We start from the raw sequence: 18,587 nt of genomic DNA on the forward strand, positions 1-18,587 counted from the left end.
ACCTCAGTCACCATGTCACATCCTGGGAGACCAGGGTGAAGCACAGAACTCCTACACATAAACATATATCACCAAATCAAAGCAAACTATTAAAAAGGGAAGCTTCTCATAATCCCAGTTATAAAAAAATTAACAGGCATAATGCCCATTTTTTCAATTCTATGTATAGAAGAGGTTTGATAATTATTTTACTCCTGTAAGAAAGAGTCTGTCATGATGATGCAATTTAAATTGATCAGCACAGAAAGTATTCAACTACTTCCAGGAGTGTGTGACATGCCCAAGTTTGCACAGGCAACATCTCAACATCTTTGTGTCTGGTTTTGTGTTCTCTAAACACCATTTTCTCAGGAAAATTGCAGAGCTGGATTAACTGAAAGCTCAGTGAAGTGTGGAGGCCTCACTGGACAGCACCACACTGTGCACCCAGAGTCATGCTGCGGCAGAAGAGAGGAGCAGTCCTGCAAGGCCCTAAGTACACAGCTATACTGATGTGGTAGCCCTCAAGAGGCCCTCTGCCACTTGGGTATCAACCTTCCACACTGAGGGCACTGCTGCCAGCAGACCCTTAGGATCAGGGGCAAGGAAGGGAATCCCAGACACACAGGAGCACATGCTTTCACTGCCCAGGCGGCTGCTGCGGCTGCTGCTGCTAGCTGAGCCAGACCCCAACCACAGCTGCTCACACTTGTGACCCCCAAAGTCTTACTTGGAAACGCTTGTATCCTGAAATCACTTACTCTGTCAGTCCCGAAAGCAGGAATAAAGTAGGAGAAATTTCTATTTTACCAACATTTCTCTAAAATGAACAATTCCCCAGACACAACCCTTAAAGATCAATTTTTATGATACTAAAATCATATTTCAATTCTTCTAAACATAATCTATACCAGGTTTATCCCATCAAGACAGAATGCAAAGAGTGTGAAATTTCTTAAAGTCATGGCAGAAAAATAAACAAAACTGAACAAGTTATGCTCATCGCCTCCCCCAAAACACCCCTAAAACAAAAAGGAAGTGAAATTTTTACAAGCAAAAGTAGCTTCTTGTAATATTCACACAACAGTCTATGACTGTAGAACAGGTACACATCCCCAAAAGGAAAGAAAACAGTATAACCCTTCATGGATCACGGCTTCCTCCTGTAGGCTCTTTAGTAGGCTAACAAAGGAGGGGGTTAGAGCTACTGGAGGAAACCATGGCTCTTGCAGCTCCATTTCTGCACTGCAGCAGCCCACCCTACCTCCTCTGCACCTACTGGAATGACACCATGGGCTGCAAGATGGCAAGGAAGGAACATGGGTACAAAGAACTATGTGGCCAAGCAGAGTAGCCAATGGCTAGGGGAAAGTCTTTTTTTACAGACTCATTTATGAAGCCCATAACTCATTCAAAGACCATAGAGAGAAGGTGTCTGCAGTTCTGTGATAATGGAGAGGCACCTAAGTTAGAGCTGTGTAGAACTGGAAACTGCATGTGCTTGCCAGAGCCACACTCAAGAGTCTGAGCCAAACCACCCAAGAACTGGGAGCTGTCAGTACAACTGCCTGGGTGGGGGTGGAAGCAGGCTCCCAGGCATGCTAGGCAAGTCCTCTGCACTGAGCTGCAACCTGAACACAGGTAAGACTGTCAGTTTCGGTGCACTACGCTCACATGGGTCCTCAAAACCTAGGCTCAAGTCTACAAAATCACAAGAGTGCACCCTGTGGTGCAGCAGCTTACAGGCACTCCTGCTGGAGGAGAGCGGGAGAGGTCACCCATTCAGACCCTGGGTATGACAACAGGAGCACTGAAAGCAGCTTCAGGTGCAAGCACTCACTACCTCAATGCGCAGGCATGCACTTTGGAGCAAGGCATGATGTATGGCAGACAGAGGGGGAGCTTTCTCGGAACAGGGGATGCAGGAGGGAACACAAGCACTGTGCATGGCTGCAGTTGCTGACACCTGCCGGTTCTGAGGGACTCTCCTCTTTGGCTTAGCCTCTGAGAGCCACCTGCTCAGGGCTGCCATCCAGAGCACACCCCAGACTACTGATCCATGCTCAGCACATCAGCCACAGGCGGCAGGCCTGGAAGCACCTGCTGACAACCTTATCTGTGCTCTTCCCTGAGTACATTCTGAGAAAATGCTGTGGTTGCCTTTCAGACACAACAGTCGCTGAGGTAACAACAGATGAGAGGGTAAGACAGGGTACTCCCGCGAGCTCTGCTCCTGAGAGGGGTCACACCTCAGGACTCCCCAAGTCTCAGTGGCTCCATAGGAAAAACATTTAAAGGAGTGTTCACCAGGACTGCGCACACCCTGCCCTTTCTACATTCTCAACCCTCCCTACAGGATAGCCTCTCCCCAAAGAAGGGGGAGGTGGGGCGTGGGGACAGAAAGATCTTAGAATTTTCTGTAACACTCCATTTGCTTTTTGTGTATCTCTTCCATCACTGCATCGTAAACTTCTCGAGTTCTTTAAGAGGTATAGACCTGATGCTTGCATTTCACTTTTATGGAAATTTCATTTGGTTTGTAAACTCCCAGGCTGATGGTACAGCACACATTCTATGCAGTAAGGGCAGTGCATGCTAACGTGACACCGCCCGTGGCAAGGACAGGGCTCCGGTCTCCCTTCCCACCGCTGCTGAGCATTCCACTCCCTCCACCCCTTCCTCACACCCAAAGGCTGCTACTTCATTTCAGGACAACACCAATGGGAATCTAAACAACTAACCCTTATCACACCTTTGAGCACACTGAGGAAATGGCATCCCAGGTCACTTTACTTCTCTTAATGGACAACCAATGAGCCTTTATCACGTTCTCTCCAATCTGACCAGTCTATGTGTACTGAGCAGCTCAAGGCTTACTACAGACCTGGGAGCAGGAACTTCCAGGAAAAGGCGATGAAGTCCAGAGGCACAGGGAGGCCTGCCAGGCCCTGAGCCTGCAGGCAGTCAGGCAGGCTCCTGCCACACTCCAGACACGCCAGGCTCTGCAGCAGGTCGGGCAGGCCAGCAAGGTCCGCATGTCAAAGTTTTTTTATTTTAAGATGAAATGTTTAGCTAAGAATAAGCTCAGTTTTGATTCATAAATCAGAAGCATAATGGCATTCTCTTGATGCTACTAAATATTCCTGCCATTTACAGTTTTGAAAAAATTCTGAATTGCTGATTTTGAAAGAAACCATAAAATTGCCTCTAAAACATTAATAAAAATACTGTGCTTCTCTGAGAAGCAGAAATTGAACCTCTGCCCTCTAGTCACCCACATGGTCACCCAGCACAAGGCCATCACTAGCTCTCACCAGTCACTGGGACAGCTACACAGCTTCCTCTCCTCAATGACAGGAGACAGACATGCCTTATTCCATTGAGAAAATTTATATGTTCTCTTTTACATGTTTTTTGATTTTGTTACAGGCTGAAAAGCTCAAGGTAAGGATCTCTAACGCAATGCTCTGCCTGCAAAATCAAGTCCTCATTTGAAATGGAACTCTTCTCATGCAGCCTCCCTAACCCAGGCTCCATCCTTCAGTTTTGCAACCCAGGAGAAACTGGAGTCAGCTAATGGACAAAGCCCCAGTGCTTCCCAGCTCCTCCAACCTACCACCAAAGGGGCTAGGCTGAAGGGTGACTTCAAAAGGACCCTTTTCTTTTACAAACACCGAGCAGCATTTTAAAGCTTCTTGAGCACTCATTTTGAGAGGCAATTAAAACGAAACCATCCTTGTTTAGTGAGCATTAACACTGCGTGTCACATCCTATCTGGAGGTGCACAGCGGCTGGTCTTCCCTTCACTCTGGCGTCCCAGTGGACAGACCTGTGCTCTGTAAGGACGCTCACGGCAGATGGGTGGTTGGCACAGTAGGCGAGGTATAGGGTCCTCATCTGTGGCATCAGGTTCAGAAAGCAGCCGCCAACTCTCTGCTGGGCCTCAGGCGACCTGGAGACACAGGGGGAGACAGTGTCAGTGCTATAGACAAGGAAAGGGGCTGAGTGACAGGGGACCCGTGTCTTCAGGCTGGATCACAGACTCCAGACCCATCTGTTCCTGCCTCCAGCTGAGCAGGCAGGAGGGTCTGCCACAAAAAGTTCTACTCGAAGGCTCCCTCCCATCACATCTGGGCTGCCAGGCTGCCACACAGTGGTGACCAGACAAAGCCCCAGTTCTTTAGGCAGTGGGGAAATTTGATGTCACAAAGCCTTGAATTTTGCATAAAATGAGGAAAGTTATCAAATGTGGTTATCTGGTTGGTACGTCTTCCACTGAAGCAGCACAGAGGCAAGCACATAAAAAAGCCCAAGAGGCACCTTTCACTTCAGGCTGCAGAGACTGGAGACAGGTGCACCTGTTAGTGACCCTCCTTCCTAACCAAGTCCATGCATGATGATAGCTCTCGGCTTTTAAAGGCAGAAACTCGTGAGAATGGAAACAGAAGTCAACCAGAAGGTGCTATAGAAGCCAAGAAGCAGTGAGCAGTGCGATGCTGCGCAGACCCAACAAGCCGAACCCCACCTGTCTATCCAAACTTTGGGGTGCTTCTGCAAGCAGGACACCCATGCCTTCCCTGAACTGTCTCCACCCACCAGCACAGTGACAGAAAGATCATCTCCTGTTCTCTGAGGACTCCAGTCAGAAAAAGTAACCAAAAAGTTACAATGCCAGGGACTCCTCAACACCATGAGAATCAACAAGGCTGGGCCACTGTTAGACACCCCCTCAGCCTGTTCTTAGCATGTTAGCATGCATGTCTTAGTTACAAGAAGGTACTTAGCATGCACACCTTAACTGTAAGAAGGCATGAACAACCGACAGAGACTTCTGCCAAAAAAAACAAAAAGAGAGAGAGAGAGAAAGAAAACACAAGAATAATAAAAACAAAGGGAGCAAAAAGAAATGACAGTTATTCTCCAGAGAGCAGAAAAATATTTGAAAGATTTATAATTAATCCTGAATAAAAATAACAAAAGATGCTGCAACCATGAAAGAAAGAAAAGATTCTATTAAGAGCATTCAAAACAAAAATTAAAAAGCTTTTAGCAACTAAAATAACGACAGGAGAATTGAAAAAGTCAATAGGAAATTGGAAAATGAAGTTCTAAAAATCTTCAGATTAGTAGGAAAGGCAGAGAAAATTAAAATAGAAGACCAGAGTAAGCCTTCCTACATCAGGAAAAAAGTTCCAGACATGGAAAACAAAGACAGATAAGCACAAGTGAATCAAAGAAATCATCACAAAATAGTAGAAAGGTCAAAAGACACGTGTCCAGACAGAAAGTGCCCCAAATGTTGCATGGTGGGCAAAAACAGAACCAAGACAAACACAAACACCAAAAATCAGGACCCTAGAAACACAGCTACTAAAAGCTCCAAGGGAGCAACATGAGTTTCTCGCAAAGACCAGAGTCAGAATGGCTGGAGGTTCCCACCACCACAGTGGACAAACAGGTCTCAACAACAGCAGCAGTGGATGCAATCCTGTCTCCACAATCCAGTGTCAGCTGGTAAGCATGAACCTGGGCTGATCACCCACCTCAATGCAAATCAAAACTACACTAAGATTCCATCTCACCCCAATTAGAATGGTGATTATCAAGAATACAAGTAACAATAGGTGTTGGAGAGGATGTGGGGAAAAAGGTACACTCATACTTTGCTGGTGGGGTTGCAAATTAGTGCAGCCACTCTGGAAAGCAGTGTGGAGATTCCGTAGAAAACTTGGAATGGAACCACCATTTGACCCAGCTATCCCACTCCTCGGCCTATACCCAAAGGACTTAAAATCAGCATACTACAGAGATACAGCCACATCAATGTTCATAGCTGCTCAATTCACAATAGCCAGACTGTGGAACCAACCTAGATGCCCTTCAATTGATGAATGGATAAAGAAACTGTGATATATATATATATACAATGGAATATTACTCAGCTATAAAGAATAATAAAATTATGGCATTTGCAGGCAAATGGATGAAATTGGAGAATATCATGCTAAGTGAGATAAGCCAATCTCAAAAATCCAAAGGTCGAATGATCTCACTGATAAGCAGAAGATGACACATAATGGGGGGTAGGAGGGGGGCAAAAATGGAGAAAGGAGGGACTGTATAGAGGGAAAAGAGGGGTGGGAGGGGTGGGGGGAAGGGAAAAAATAACAGAATGAATCAAACATCATTACCCTATGTAAATGTATGATTACGCAAATGGTATGCTGTTACTCCATGTACAAACAGAGAAACAACATGTATCCCATTTGTTTACAATAAAATAAATTTAAAAAAAAAAATGATGCACACCACCTAGGAAGCTGGCAAACAGAGGAAGACAGCCAGGGCTAACATAAAGGACGTGTGTGGACCCCAGGATGAGGCCCAGCCCACAGAGGCAGGGAATGTCACGTCTGTTCACAGTATTGGTCCACACTTGCTGCCTAACAAAAGTCCTTGCGAATGGGTGATTTTACAAATAAGGACCCACCCTCTCACAATGTCAAGGTGCTGGCAGATCTGGGGTCTGGCTGGAAGGGCCTATATCTACTTCTAAGGTAGTGCTTCATGGCTGCATTCTCACACAGCCCAAGAGGAAAGAGTTCCTGAAGCCCTCCTCTGTGAGGGTGATGATCCCATCAATGAGGCTCTACCTCCTAAGATCGTCTGATGGAGAATTAAATCTCAACATGTGACTCTGGGGGACACATCTAGACCACAGCACACTGCACTTCCTAACTGTGTTGCCCACCCTGCAGCCAGGACCCAGAACAGTGCCCACTAGCCTCTGCCCCCATCAAGTCTCCAGGCAAAGTCCTCCAATTCCCACACCCCAGCAGTGGATGCCAGTCACACTCTGAACTTCTGGTCCCTAATGAATACCACTTTCAACCAAGGTTGCGAAGTACCCACTGGAGAAACTCATGTAGCCAGGGAGAATTGAGTCACAAGTGTTAAGAAAAGTCTCTCCTTCAAAGCACAAAGCACTCGAGATCATGCTGCCTGTCTTCTCCCTGTCTTCAATGACCTTCACTCACCCTTTTTGTTTATAGGCACAAAGGCTGTTCCTAACCAACTTAAGTCTGCCCTCCAATGGCTGTGGGACACAGAAGGACAGGGAAGTAACACTGGCAGTGGCTGCCAAGACCCCAGCTCCTCTCTCCTGGCTCCTGCCACTGGCCTTCCCTTCTACTTCAGGCAGTATGTGGTTTTAAAACACAGTTTCAGAAGAGAGATACAGGTGTTGGATACTGACTGCCACACACTGCTTCTCAAGTGGAGACAATTTGTAAATGTAAATACTAAGTCAACATAAAGTAGAAAACAAAAAGCATCCCACTCAGGACCTAGAGAGGTTTAAACAGCTGCCTGTGTAAAGAGCACCTGCCAGCCAGTGTCAGACTGAGGAATTGCCTTCCATACGCTGTGCCTCACTGGTTCTGCTCTAGAAGACACAGGTGTCCACCACCAGTGTTTAAAATTCTCATCTTCTTCTTCTCCTAATTGTGTATACGAGCACCACAGATCCCTGCCCAGAGCAGCAAAAGAAGGCTCCCAGGAGCACAGGATGAGCAAGTTCAGTGCCATCTGCAGGAGCAAGGCCATGCCTTCGGGGGAGGTTGAGATGTACAGATCCATACACAGACTGGGGTCTGCCCTCCCAGCTTTCTCTGATGTGCTTCTTTGCCTTCCAATTCACTAGCAAAAGATGGCTACGTGAAGTTAACCAAAATTAAAATATAAGGAGAATTCCGGTTTCCTGACTGTAGCAGCCCAGCAGCCACTATACCAGGCAACACCTGTAGGGAACAGTGCAGCCTAGCTCACTCAGGCCACATTCCAAACCCTGAGTGGTCCACATGCTTACCATGGGTTTTACTTTTTGATTTAGTCACCCTTAACTGAAATCAAAGTGTTCCCAAGCATGAGCCACTCAGTGGGGTTCTGACAGTCTACCAGGACTTGCCACAGCAATTTCTGCCTGCAGGATAGAGTCACTGACAGCAAAGTAGCTTCAACTATTCATTCAGCACCATTACCCAGCACTGGGAGAACAAAGCAGAGTAAGAGTCCTCTCTACCTTAGAAACGAGAGCCATCTTTCTGGAAAATACAAAACAAGTGCACCAGTAAACTGGACTGGAGACAGTGTGTGAGGAACACGTGTAACCTACAGAGGAAAAGTGCATGCGCAGGTGGAGCCAGGGGCTCACACCCAACAGATGCACACGCACAAGGACAAACCTTATGCCCCCCCTATAGATCCAGACACAAGACACATGTGTTTTGAGAACAGTATGACCTGCCACCTGGCAGGTGACAGGCATACTCAGATATATGAAACACCAGGAAGAGGGTGGCTTCCAGGGTGAGAGAGGATCCCAAGAGATCTAGCCAAAAAGACTGACAACTACTGTGGAGAGATGGGGCACCAAAGCTATATGAACAAGAACCTGGCCAGAGATGGGACACATCACCTTACATGGCTTAAATCACTACAGCTGCACAGACACTGCACAGTACAGGCATATGCTGTCAGGATTTCACCTCCCACCTGGTTCAATGCCACAGCTCTGGATACACTCAAAGAAGACCATGCCCAAAGTCTACAGCAATGGATATCATTTCTCATATTTTGTCAACTAATGAAAATCAAGGTTTAAGTATTAGTCATAAAGGAACAAAAACCAATGACTTTTTCTCTTCTGCTACACTGAATCCGAGCCAGAATTCTATTACTTGTTAGGCCTGAACTAGCCCTCAAGAATCCAGACCCAGTGCTGGATGGTCAGACAACTTCATAATGACTTGCTCATCTGGGAAGGGACTCACGGGACAACGAACAAGCTCACAGAAGTCACAGCAAGATTGTGACTTGAGAACTGAAACAATCTTTTCTGTCTCTCTCATGCTTCCCAGGGTGTGAGAGCATGCAGGTGGAACACTGATCAAGGGTGGCTGCAGAGATAAGACTCCGTCAGCCGCTCCCACCTGCAGCCTCCCAGTCAAGCCAGTGCCATAGGCTATCACAGCGCAAGTGTGGTGGTGCCACCACACAGCTGGAAGACCAGGGCAGCCACACACACTGTCCATCCCCTGTACAGCACAGCGTCAGCAGGAGGCTAAAGAAGATGTCCACAAGGCTTTCTCCTTTCAAGAATGAAAATGGCAGGTCCCAGCAAAACACCTGAGGAATCCGAGAACTTCTAGTTCTGCTCCCACAACACCTACTCATATTGGTCCCGCTCATCAGAGGAAAGGATCCCAGTTCACTAACTGCTCATTGCAGATGAGGCTGAGAGCAACATGAAGATGAAACTCAGAGCTGAGCAGACCTCAGTGCAGTCTCTGTTCTCAGTGAATCCAGCACAGTCTGTGCATGTCACACAGACACCTTCAGAGACAAGACTTCAGTCTCCTGTTCTTAATCATGGTGGAGCCACAAGTGCCAAGGCCATCATGGCCACAGGACTTGGCAATCTCGTGGCAAGTCTGTTCTTGCTGGCCCCAAAACCAAAATAAAAGAACATGACGACCCCATTTGCCCTGATCTTGGCCCCCAGGACCAGCACCACAATGGCCTCATATCTGCTACTTCTTTGAAGGATATGTCTCCCTACTATCTACAACTGACAGTGGATTATGTAAACTGTTTCTAGATGGCCAGAGTATATTTTCTCTCACCTGGCAGGACCATTCCTAAACCTCTGAAACCTCATGATGAAATGGTGTACCACACATGACACTGTGACACAAAGCAGAAGAAGGGGAGCTATGAGGCCAGTTGTGGCCCAGAAGGTCACCAAAGCAGGGTGAGGGCAGGAGAGTGGAACATGAGAGAATGACGGGCAGGGAGAGGGCAGGGCTGCCACAAAACCCTGCACCCCAATGACTGCTAGCCTATATGGTGGCATCCACACTTAACAAAGAGCTAGAGGGCTGGTATGTTTTCACAGCTTTAAATATCAGAAGAGCATGCAGTCATTACCAAAATAAACACAAGTAAAGTGTGGAATGATAACAAGAACACTCCAAAAAGGAAACAACCACTGAGGTTCTATCTTCAACAAAACTTACTCTGCTTTTCACAATAAAACATAAGCAACTCCCCTACTTACAAATGGGTTTGGTTTTGAAAGCCTTGCTTTGGAGGCTCTGCCAGAGTTCCACAATCCTCCTCCAGAAGCCACTTTAAAGCCACAGGTGCACACTCCAGACTATGGTTGCATGGTACTAGGGGAAAAGCTCTTTAAACCACTATGTAATGTGCCTCCAGTAAAGCACATGTAAAGAACCCTCGATCTCCTGAAGGGATATTTTAAAGAAAAACCACATTTCCAACGCTATCCTCAGGAGCACATGTTGCTTCATCTCTCTCTATAAACTGCTCACCACTGAAGTGAAGCTGAGGCCCATTCCCAGTGTAAGCAGACAGCCTGGGTAAGAAAGCGTCTACTCCAGGTCAGTAGAGGGCAGGGGTGAGAAGCCCATGGGTAGAGCCCACTGGCAACAATGATGCTAACTAAAAGACCCAAAACCATACTTCAAGACTCACAGTGGGAGGGGCTTCTCAGAACCAGTCCATCCTTCAGAGTACCTTGGCTCCAAACTGGAGTCCACCAATCCCATGGCCCAGAGTCAGTCACCCGGTCTCTGGGTGTACAGACCTTCAAACCTTCAGAAAACTTCCCCATGGGGTTATCTACAGGGTCACATAAGTTAACACACAAAGAGTGAAGTCAGTGCTGGGACACATTAAGTATGTGTCCATAAATGGTGGGCCTACACAAAAAGTTCACCTTGGGGACTATTTACAGCTTAAAGAACTGAAATAAAACTACAAAAAAACCCTGCAGCATGTTGTACATATATGGTACTTTACATCCAACAGCTTCTTACAGGCCAGGAACGACTCACTACTAGAAGAACACGCTAGAAAATGCCGACTTCCTTACTTCCCCCTGCAGCTCACGCAGAACATAGGGAGCTGAGCCACCATCCCAGCTCCTCTGAAGCCTCTTCCTCCTCACCCTCCTTCCCCAGAACACCTTTAAAATCATCCTTGTGAAGTCCTTCCCCTTTCTATGAAGATCTCTGTTATACAAACTGATCGTCTAAAATATGGCTTTAACTATAAAGGTTGATCTACCCAAAGGATTTAAAATAAGCAGTTTGCATCTTCAGAAATGTGAATTCTAAAATGACGTTAAACTTGATCCTTTTGGTACCAATTATACCAATCTGAATTTTGTAAATTTTAGCATCTTACTTACTTGGTGCATTCTTCTAAAGACTGTACAAGCATTTGCTGGAAAGAACATATCTCTTCTAGATTTCCCATTAAATATGAAGTATTTGCTGAACTTAACCTAGAGCCAAGAAAAATAACAGTAAAAATATGTCAATCGTGGTTTGTATTCCCCTGCTTCCCAACCCCAGTATCCTGTTAGTCTTAACCTAGTAGACACACTGCTATGTATGAGGCAGGCTGCTATGGTGAATTCCACTCCGTTATCTCAACCTCTACTCCCCAAAACTAAGAGTGTTAAGAGAAGAGCCTAAGGTGAGGACCAACAGTGCATGCAATTGTCATCCAACTTACTTCTCACTGGTCTGCAAGGGCCGTAGGTAGGTTGAAAGCACGGTTTGAAGCTCTTTAGAATATTCATTTTCTGTTTCTAAAATATTCTGTAGCACCTACAGTAAATGATGAATAAGCATTATTTGACATTCCAATGTTATACGACACTAAGATTTGTAAGCTTTGGGATGTTCATCACCATCGTTTACACTGTGGCTTCTGTGTAACAGTAATGTGCTACATATAACTATCCCTTAGATTATTAACTTCTATCCCCATGTCATAAATTATTACTAAGGTCACACATCAAACTTCATCTCTCTGCGAGCCACACTTGACACGGGTATGCATAGAATGAACACAAGTAAATTCCATCATCAGACAAGTAGGGCCAGGTCTATCTGGATGAAAAAGATGATCCTCAGAGGAATGCACAGATGTCTATCCACAGGCACAGCTATGCAGGAGAAGCCACTGGTAAGGCCCATCCTACACATCGCCACCTACACTAAGTCCACAAGCAGGTACAACTTATCTACAGTGACAGAAATCAGAATGGGATAGAAGGTGGGGTAGGGAAGGGCGAAGGGGCATGTTAAGTTTCTGAGTGATAGCTCTGTATTTTATTTGGGTAGTGATTACACAGATAAATACATTTTTTAAAGCTCATTAAACTATACCTTTAAAATTTATGCATTTTAATATACAGGTTAAGCATAATCCAAAAACCCAACTGCTCCATACTTCAAAACTTTGTGAGTGCTGACATGATGTTTGAAAAGTTTCAGATCTTAAAAAGTGTTGGACTTTTGGAACATTTTGGGTTTCAGATTAAGAATACTAGTAAAACCTATGCAAATATTCTAAAATATAAGAACTTAAAATCTCAAACAGTTCCTGCCTCAAGCATTTTGGTAAGAGATACTTGTATATAAAATGTATTTCAACTAAATAGGTAACATTCACTCTTTAGATTGGATGTGAAAAACTAAAAACGACTCCTGTGAACTACAGACTTTGATTACAGAATACAGTAAGTCTTATACCATCCTACATACCACATCTACTAAAAAGTAAAGGTCTACCCAAGTAAACAATCTTTAAATAGCCACTACTTTGTTTAAAGATAGCATAATAAACTAACCTTAAATAAGAGCACAAAAAGAGGGGTGGGAGGGGTAGGGGTAAGGGAAAAAATAACAGAATGAATCAAACAACATTACCCTATGTAAATTTATGATTACACAAATGGTATGCCTTTATTCCATGTACAAACAGAGAAACAACATGTATCCCATTTGTTTACAATTTAAAAACTGAGAAAAAAAATAATAGCACAATTTTAAAGATTTGTGCTATTTAACTAAACAATAATAAATTTATTTAACCTTAAATAATAATAAACTAACCTTAAAATTAAGTGTGTGTGTGTGTAGCAAATTTAGCCAAAACTAGTTAATTCCTGAAAACTGACAACTGAAGTGCAAAAGAGCTGAAATAGAACAAATCATTTCTATCAGACCTCACCCTCAGCAAAGGTACCTCCGTGGGAAACTCCAGGAGAGGGGCTACCACTAATGGGATTCCAGGGACTGGATTCTCCAAGCACTGACACTCCGCACAGGCCTGGCGCCAAGCAGGTGCTCTGCATATGGTATCTCTGATCCTTGCAAACACACATTTCCTTCTAAGAGGCTAATGTGTCCCAAATCAGATAGCTGATGAGCAGCAGAATCAGACAGTGACCCTGCATCCTGCTGCCACTGTCTGCAATACAGTGCCACTCTGGGCACCTGAGAGAGGAAGAGTAGGAGTCAGAGTCCCTTCCCTGATCCTTTTATCCCTCTCGACTAGAAAGTCAGTATTGTTTTAACCAGAAAATCATAGCACATGCATTTTCTCTTTATGTTATGTGCCTCTCAAAACCAAAAGACCATTCGAAATCCATCACACAATTGACAATGTACAGAAGTGACTGAGACATTGAGTACTCGATGTTCTTCCCAAGACTTCTGATAACCTAATGAAGGTTGATACATTTAAGTCATTGTAGTTAAATTCAAACCTCAGCCTTAACACACATGACCTACTGTCATTCTTCTGTCTACTGCTGCTCCTGAGGCTGAGATGAGAGCATAGTCCCCACAAGGAAATGCAGACTTCAGTGAACAATGTACATCAAGCCACCCAAGATGGCAACACCCGAGTCTCCTTCACTGCTCATCTGAACCGAACGCTGTTCTGGTGCCTAAATGGGTCTATTTGTGGGGACAGCTGGTGGGGGAGGGCCCACATGGGGAACGCACTCGTTTGTGGGTCTAAGAGGACAACATCCTTCTCCTATGAAAGACACACCCAACACCAGCACCAAAGCCTGGTAGAGGGCATACTGTGCACCAACCACCACACCAGAGACACAGAAGCAGACCTGATCAGAGACTACAGAGAAGAGAGCCAGGTACCGATGGCCTTGAACAGAAATGAAAACAAAACTTGTTAGGCATGATGAGAAGCCCTTTCCCAGCGTGAAAGCAGAGGTCATAAGGACAAGGCAGTTCCTAGTTACAAATACTGGAGACCACTCAGTCACACTGCTCTGTGCATGCTGGAAAACATACATTTTCTTCAGTCAGAAAAATGTTTGTGGGCTGGGGTTTGGCTCAGTGGTAGAGCGCCTGCTTCTCATTGAGGCACTGGGTTCAATCCTAGGCACCACAAAAATAAAATAAAGGTGCTGTGTCTATCTACAACTAAAAATTTAAAAAGAAAAAAGAAAGAGAAAAATGCTCCTACACAACATGAAGAGAAGAACATCCACTAAAAAACTTCCTCAACTGCAGCACCTGAAGCACAGCACAAAGGGACAAAAGGGCCCAAGAGAAGGCACAAAATCACTGCAAAGATCCTCCACCCCAAAACTGGATGCGTTGAGAGAGTTAGAGGAGCATGAGCCTCAAGTGGCCAGGCATACAACTGTCCAGTCATGAGAGCAGTGGCCTCAGCAGCCCACTGACACCCCCACACTGTCAAACCTCAAAGCAAACTGTAGTGCAAAAGTCCGGCTCCTGCACCCCACAGACACACAGAAACTCACTTTATCAGAAATGCCACGGAAGCCATGAGTGAGTTACAACTCTGATCACGAATCTCAGCAGGCGCTGCATGTTATTAAGAGGTCTATGATTTACATATGAGATGAGCAATTTTATTTAGATTTCATACAGATAAAAGATTACCACCATCATAAACTAAAACCAAATGTCCATAAAATAATCATAATTTATAAACACACAAAAATTAAAAACACACAACTATTCCCAACCTTTTTCTGCTCTACTCAACCAGCCCCTGCCTGCAGCCACCACAAAGAATGAAAAATGTCACTTAAGTGATAGTTTTCTTTCCAGTCTATTTCAATTCTCAAAAAGTGAATTACCAGGCAGGACATGGCACCAACTCCTCACCTGTTCTGAGGAAGGCAGGGTGCTGAACCAAAATCCCTAAAGCTCATTGGTCCCGTAATCTATGGGTTCCAAGGAAACACAAAGCACCCCCCATTACCGATGTAGTTTGCTGACCTTTGTCCTTAAAAACAACTTATTCTTAATACCTGTTACTAATATCAAGTCTCAAAAAGGTGTGGAGGGAGCACATGAGCATCTCTGCTTTGTCAGTGTACCCTTTAGAAGAACTGTGTTACAAGGGGTTTGTAAGCTTGGGAGTTCACGGGGTCTTGGGATGGATCTCTTCCTGGTATTAAAGGTTTATCAGACAACACCTACCACCAAGCTTGTAGGAACACCACGAAGCACACCACCAAGGAGGCAGAGACACATGCAAACACACGTGCACACCAACACTGGAGGTGTGCAGCTGGGTCAGTGGAATCGGGTCAGTCTATTTCTTCTACATAAAAGGGATTTACTGGGCTAGAGCAGTTAGCCAAGAGCATCTGTCACTGACTTAGGGCAGGAAGCAATCCTACCAACCATCCTGTACCCTCCCAACCCAAGGTGGACACCCTGCTCAGAGCCTCCTCCTGAGGAACCTCTGGGGGGGTCTCTGTTTCACAAGTCAGCCTTTCCCTCCTCCAAGCATTCCTTCATGCACTAAGAGTGCCCAGCTCTGATTCTGTCAGGCACCCCACCACCACCAGACACCGCAATCCACGCCATCTCAGTTTACTAAAAACAAGGCAGTTTCCTGAGAACTAAGGGAGCCAAGTCGGTCAGGGAAGCCGGCAAGCACCCCAGTTCCAGCAGAAAATGTGGTGAGGGGCGCGAAGGAGCTGTTTCTCAGAGAGCCACAGGGAATCAAGCTACATGCCTGGAGAATCCCTGGACATCCCTGATAATTAGTCTCAGTAGAACTTAAAAGGTCAGAGAGAGGAAAAGCCAGCTGGAAAGTAAAAGATGAAGCTGAACCAGAGCCTAGGACTAGTGATGATGGGTTAAACCAGACATCCTGTCATTAGTCTCAGTTTTTCTGTTGGACTATCATCCAGAGACTGCAGGCAACCTCCCAGCCCCCAGGAGAAACAGACACGCAGAGCATGCTGCTGGGGCACAGGAGCAGCAGTGGAGGCGAGCAGTGGCCTCTGACAGAGCTAGCACCTGCAGATTAAAACTAGCGGCCATGACCTACGCTTCGCAAATGCAGCATTCCAAAGGCAAGAGCCACTCTGCCTCTGCACGACACCAGACACACCACACGCACGGCTGCTAAGCAAAACACACAACATACTGGACACAGGCCACAGACCTGTCTTCCCAAGTCAGCAGACTAAATAAGAAACTTGCTCCTCAACAAGGACATTCTTGTGGTTCATAGGAGGTGACATAGCCTGTCACACTCTTGAGGGTGGGGCGTTCTGATCCTTCTGTCACCACACTGTGGTGCAGCAATGAGCTTTCACTACCAGAACCATCAAGCTCAGGCAACTACAGGATCAGAGCACCCTGGCAACAGGTTTTCTAGTCATCCTCGGAAGCAACTGGGATACCTTCCCAGAAATGGACTGGTGAGTGAACTTTTAGCTAGGGTGTGTCCCACGTGCTCTTTCTGGCATGTGGAAACCCTAGGGGTCAGGCACTTTGCTGGGTACTCAAGGCCAATCACTGATTCTCATCATGCTACAAAGCTGGGGCCAGCATAGCTACCTCATTTCACAACTCAGTACCTGCTCAGGCAGCGGAAGGCTACCTCCAGGCCACTCCACTGCTAAGTGGCAAGGACAACTGACCTAAGACCTGAACTCCTTCCCCTGTATCACATCACCCAGCCTTAGCTGAACTGCCTACTACCAGGGCACATGGCAGAGCCATAGGCATAAGGCAGGCAAGCCCACACAGTGTCAGGTCACAAACATTTTGAGTAGAGTCTGACATTCTGAAAACTGGCAGCACTCAGATGTAAGTCAGGGTCCAAATCCATCAGATGGAAAGAAGGAAATGAGAAGCAGAGGCTGAGACTCAAAGAAGAGGTTTGTAGGGAGAGAAAGACCTAACCCACAAAAAGGAAAAAGCCAAAGGCTGCGGATAAGAAAAGGCACAAGGTGCACAGAGAAGCAGGGGATGGACTAAAATTAGGAAGAGCCCCAAAAGACAGAGGCAGACAGGGAAAGGAAACGGTGCGCCCAGCACTAGAACAACCCCTGGACACATGCCTTTGACGGTGCTTGGGCAGCATGGGCACGACATAATCACCAAGTACATTTTCCCCATTGCCAACTTGCTGTGTAGTAAGATACGGGAGCAGCCAGAGGACAAGTGCTGAGGAGAGAGCCCAGTGTGCAGGACCCAGCACAGGACTGGGGCAGAGTCAGTGCAGCAGAACCCACTCTATTCCAAATGGGACCACTTTCTAATACAGGCAAAGAGAAGAAAACAATCACGATAAAAGGGATGTTGCAGAGACACTAACCAGCTGCTACCATACCATAAAAATACAAAGCCCTCACGAGCTCATGTGTATATGGGGGTGCAGAGCAGGAAGGTTAAAGTAACAAAATAATGCGCATTTTCCATAGAATTCAAAATGCATACATGTTTAGAAAGCTTACTTTGCTGCTAACATCCCAGTAATTTAATAGTTTTATCTAATAAAAACTCTATTCCTACAGCATATGCAGTTGAATACCATAGACATGTTTTAAGCTCACGAATTGATATATTGTTTCAAAATACAGCAAATTTCAGGATCCGGAAACACTTGTCTTTAACATGCATGAAGACTAGACATACACCTCTAATTCCATACCATTTGATACAGACAGCGGCCCTAGAAAAAGACTACATAGAAAATACAAAATAAACTAGAAACTACTTTGATCTTTAAAGTACTTACATTTCACTACAAATACAAACAGAATGCAACTCAATGCATATAACAATTTTAAATCACATTCTACACTTTCTAAAATCTCCTTTGTGAAGATCTACTATATGCTACTACGTTATGTGACAAGAGCAAGGTATAATCCACAACAATAAAAGTACACATAGGCTAGGAGACCACTCTGCGACCCCACTGGTGATTCCATCTATGGGCCAACAGCAAAAGAGTTCTATTTCCTTCCACAGAGCCCACACTCCTGAGTTTCAGAGGTACTCAAGGAGAAGTTATTTATAAAAATGTCCTCCATAACTCACCACATTGTAATAGCTCTTGTTGATGGCAGTTGTGTCAAACCCTTTGGGGGGGCTCTTCAAGGCTCCTGATTTGGGAGACACAGGCTTCTCTAGAATAGAAACACAAAGCAGTATTACAGGTCAACACTAGAGACGGTACAATGTGCTGGCCCAGTCCCTCCCACACCCATGGCTGCTTGCCCCGCAGCCTCAGCTCAAAGACCCGGTCAGAGAAGAAAGGTGAGGGAAGCATCTGGCACACAGACCAGGCTCCCTCTGGCTGTGTATGGAGGTCCCGGGCCAGTGGTTCAGTACCTGTACATACTTCCCCCACCCAGTTCTCCAGCTGTAGGATGGAAATGTCTGACAAATCATGATCCACAGCGTCAGACAAAAACA

At 45.6% G+C, this 18,587-nt stretch overlaps 1 protein-coding gene across 6 annotated transcripts in view; it reads right to left on the reverse strand.

Annotated features, from left to right (window-relative positions):
- Arhgef7 (Rho guanine nucleotide exchange factor 7) overlaps positions 1 to 18,587 on the reverse strand; it is a 132,712-nt gene that overhangs the window by 26,003 nt on the left and 88,122 nt on the right. For 5 of the 6 annotated variants that reach the window (XM_047552850.1, XM_047552852.1, XM_047552855.1 and 2 more), the window contains exons 6-9: positions 18,210 to 18,298; positions 11,581 to 11,675; positions 11,252 to 11,347; positions 3,809 to 3,931 (exon numbers count right to left, since the gene is read on the reverse strand). In XM_047552850.1, the coding sequence (XP_047408806.1) occupies positions 3,809 to 3,931; positions 11,252 to 11,347; positions 11,581 to 11,675; positions 18,210 to 18,298 (403 nt within the window). Of the gene's footprint in view, positions 1 to 3,808; positions 3,932 to 6,519; positions 6,543 to 11,215; positions 11,348 to 11,580; positions 11,676 to 18,209; positions 18,299 to 18,587 lie in introns of those variants that run through there. The other variant, XM_047552856.1, reaches the window with a different exon arrangement.

Source organism: Sciurus carolinensis, chromosome 5 (genome assembly GCF_902686445.1).
Source record: "Sciurus carolinensis chromosome 5, mSciCar1.2, whole genome shotgun sequence".
Classification (NCBI taxonomy): domain Eukaryota; kingdom Metazoa; phylum Chordata; class Mammalia; order Rodentia; family Sciuridae; genus Sciurus; species Sciurus carolinensis.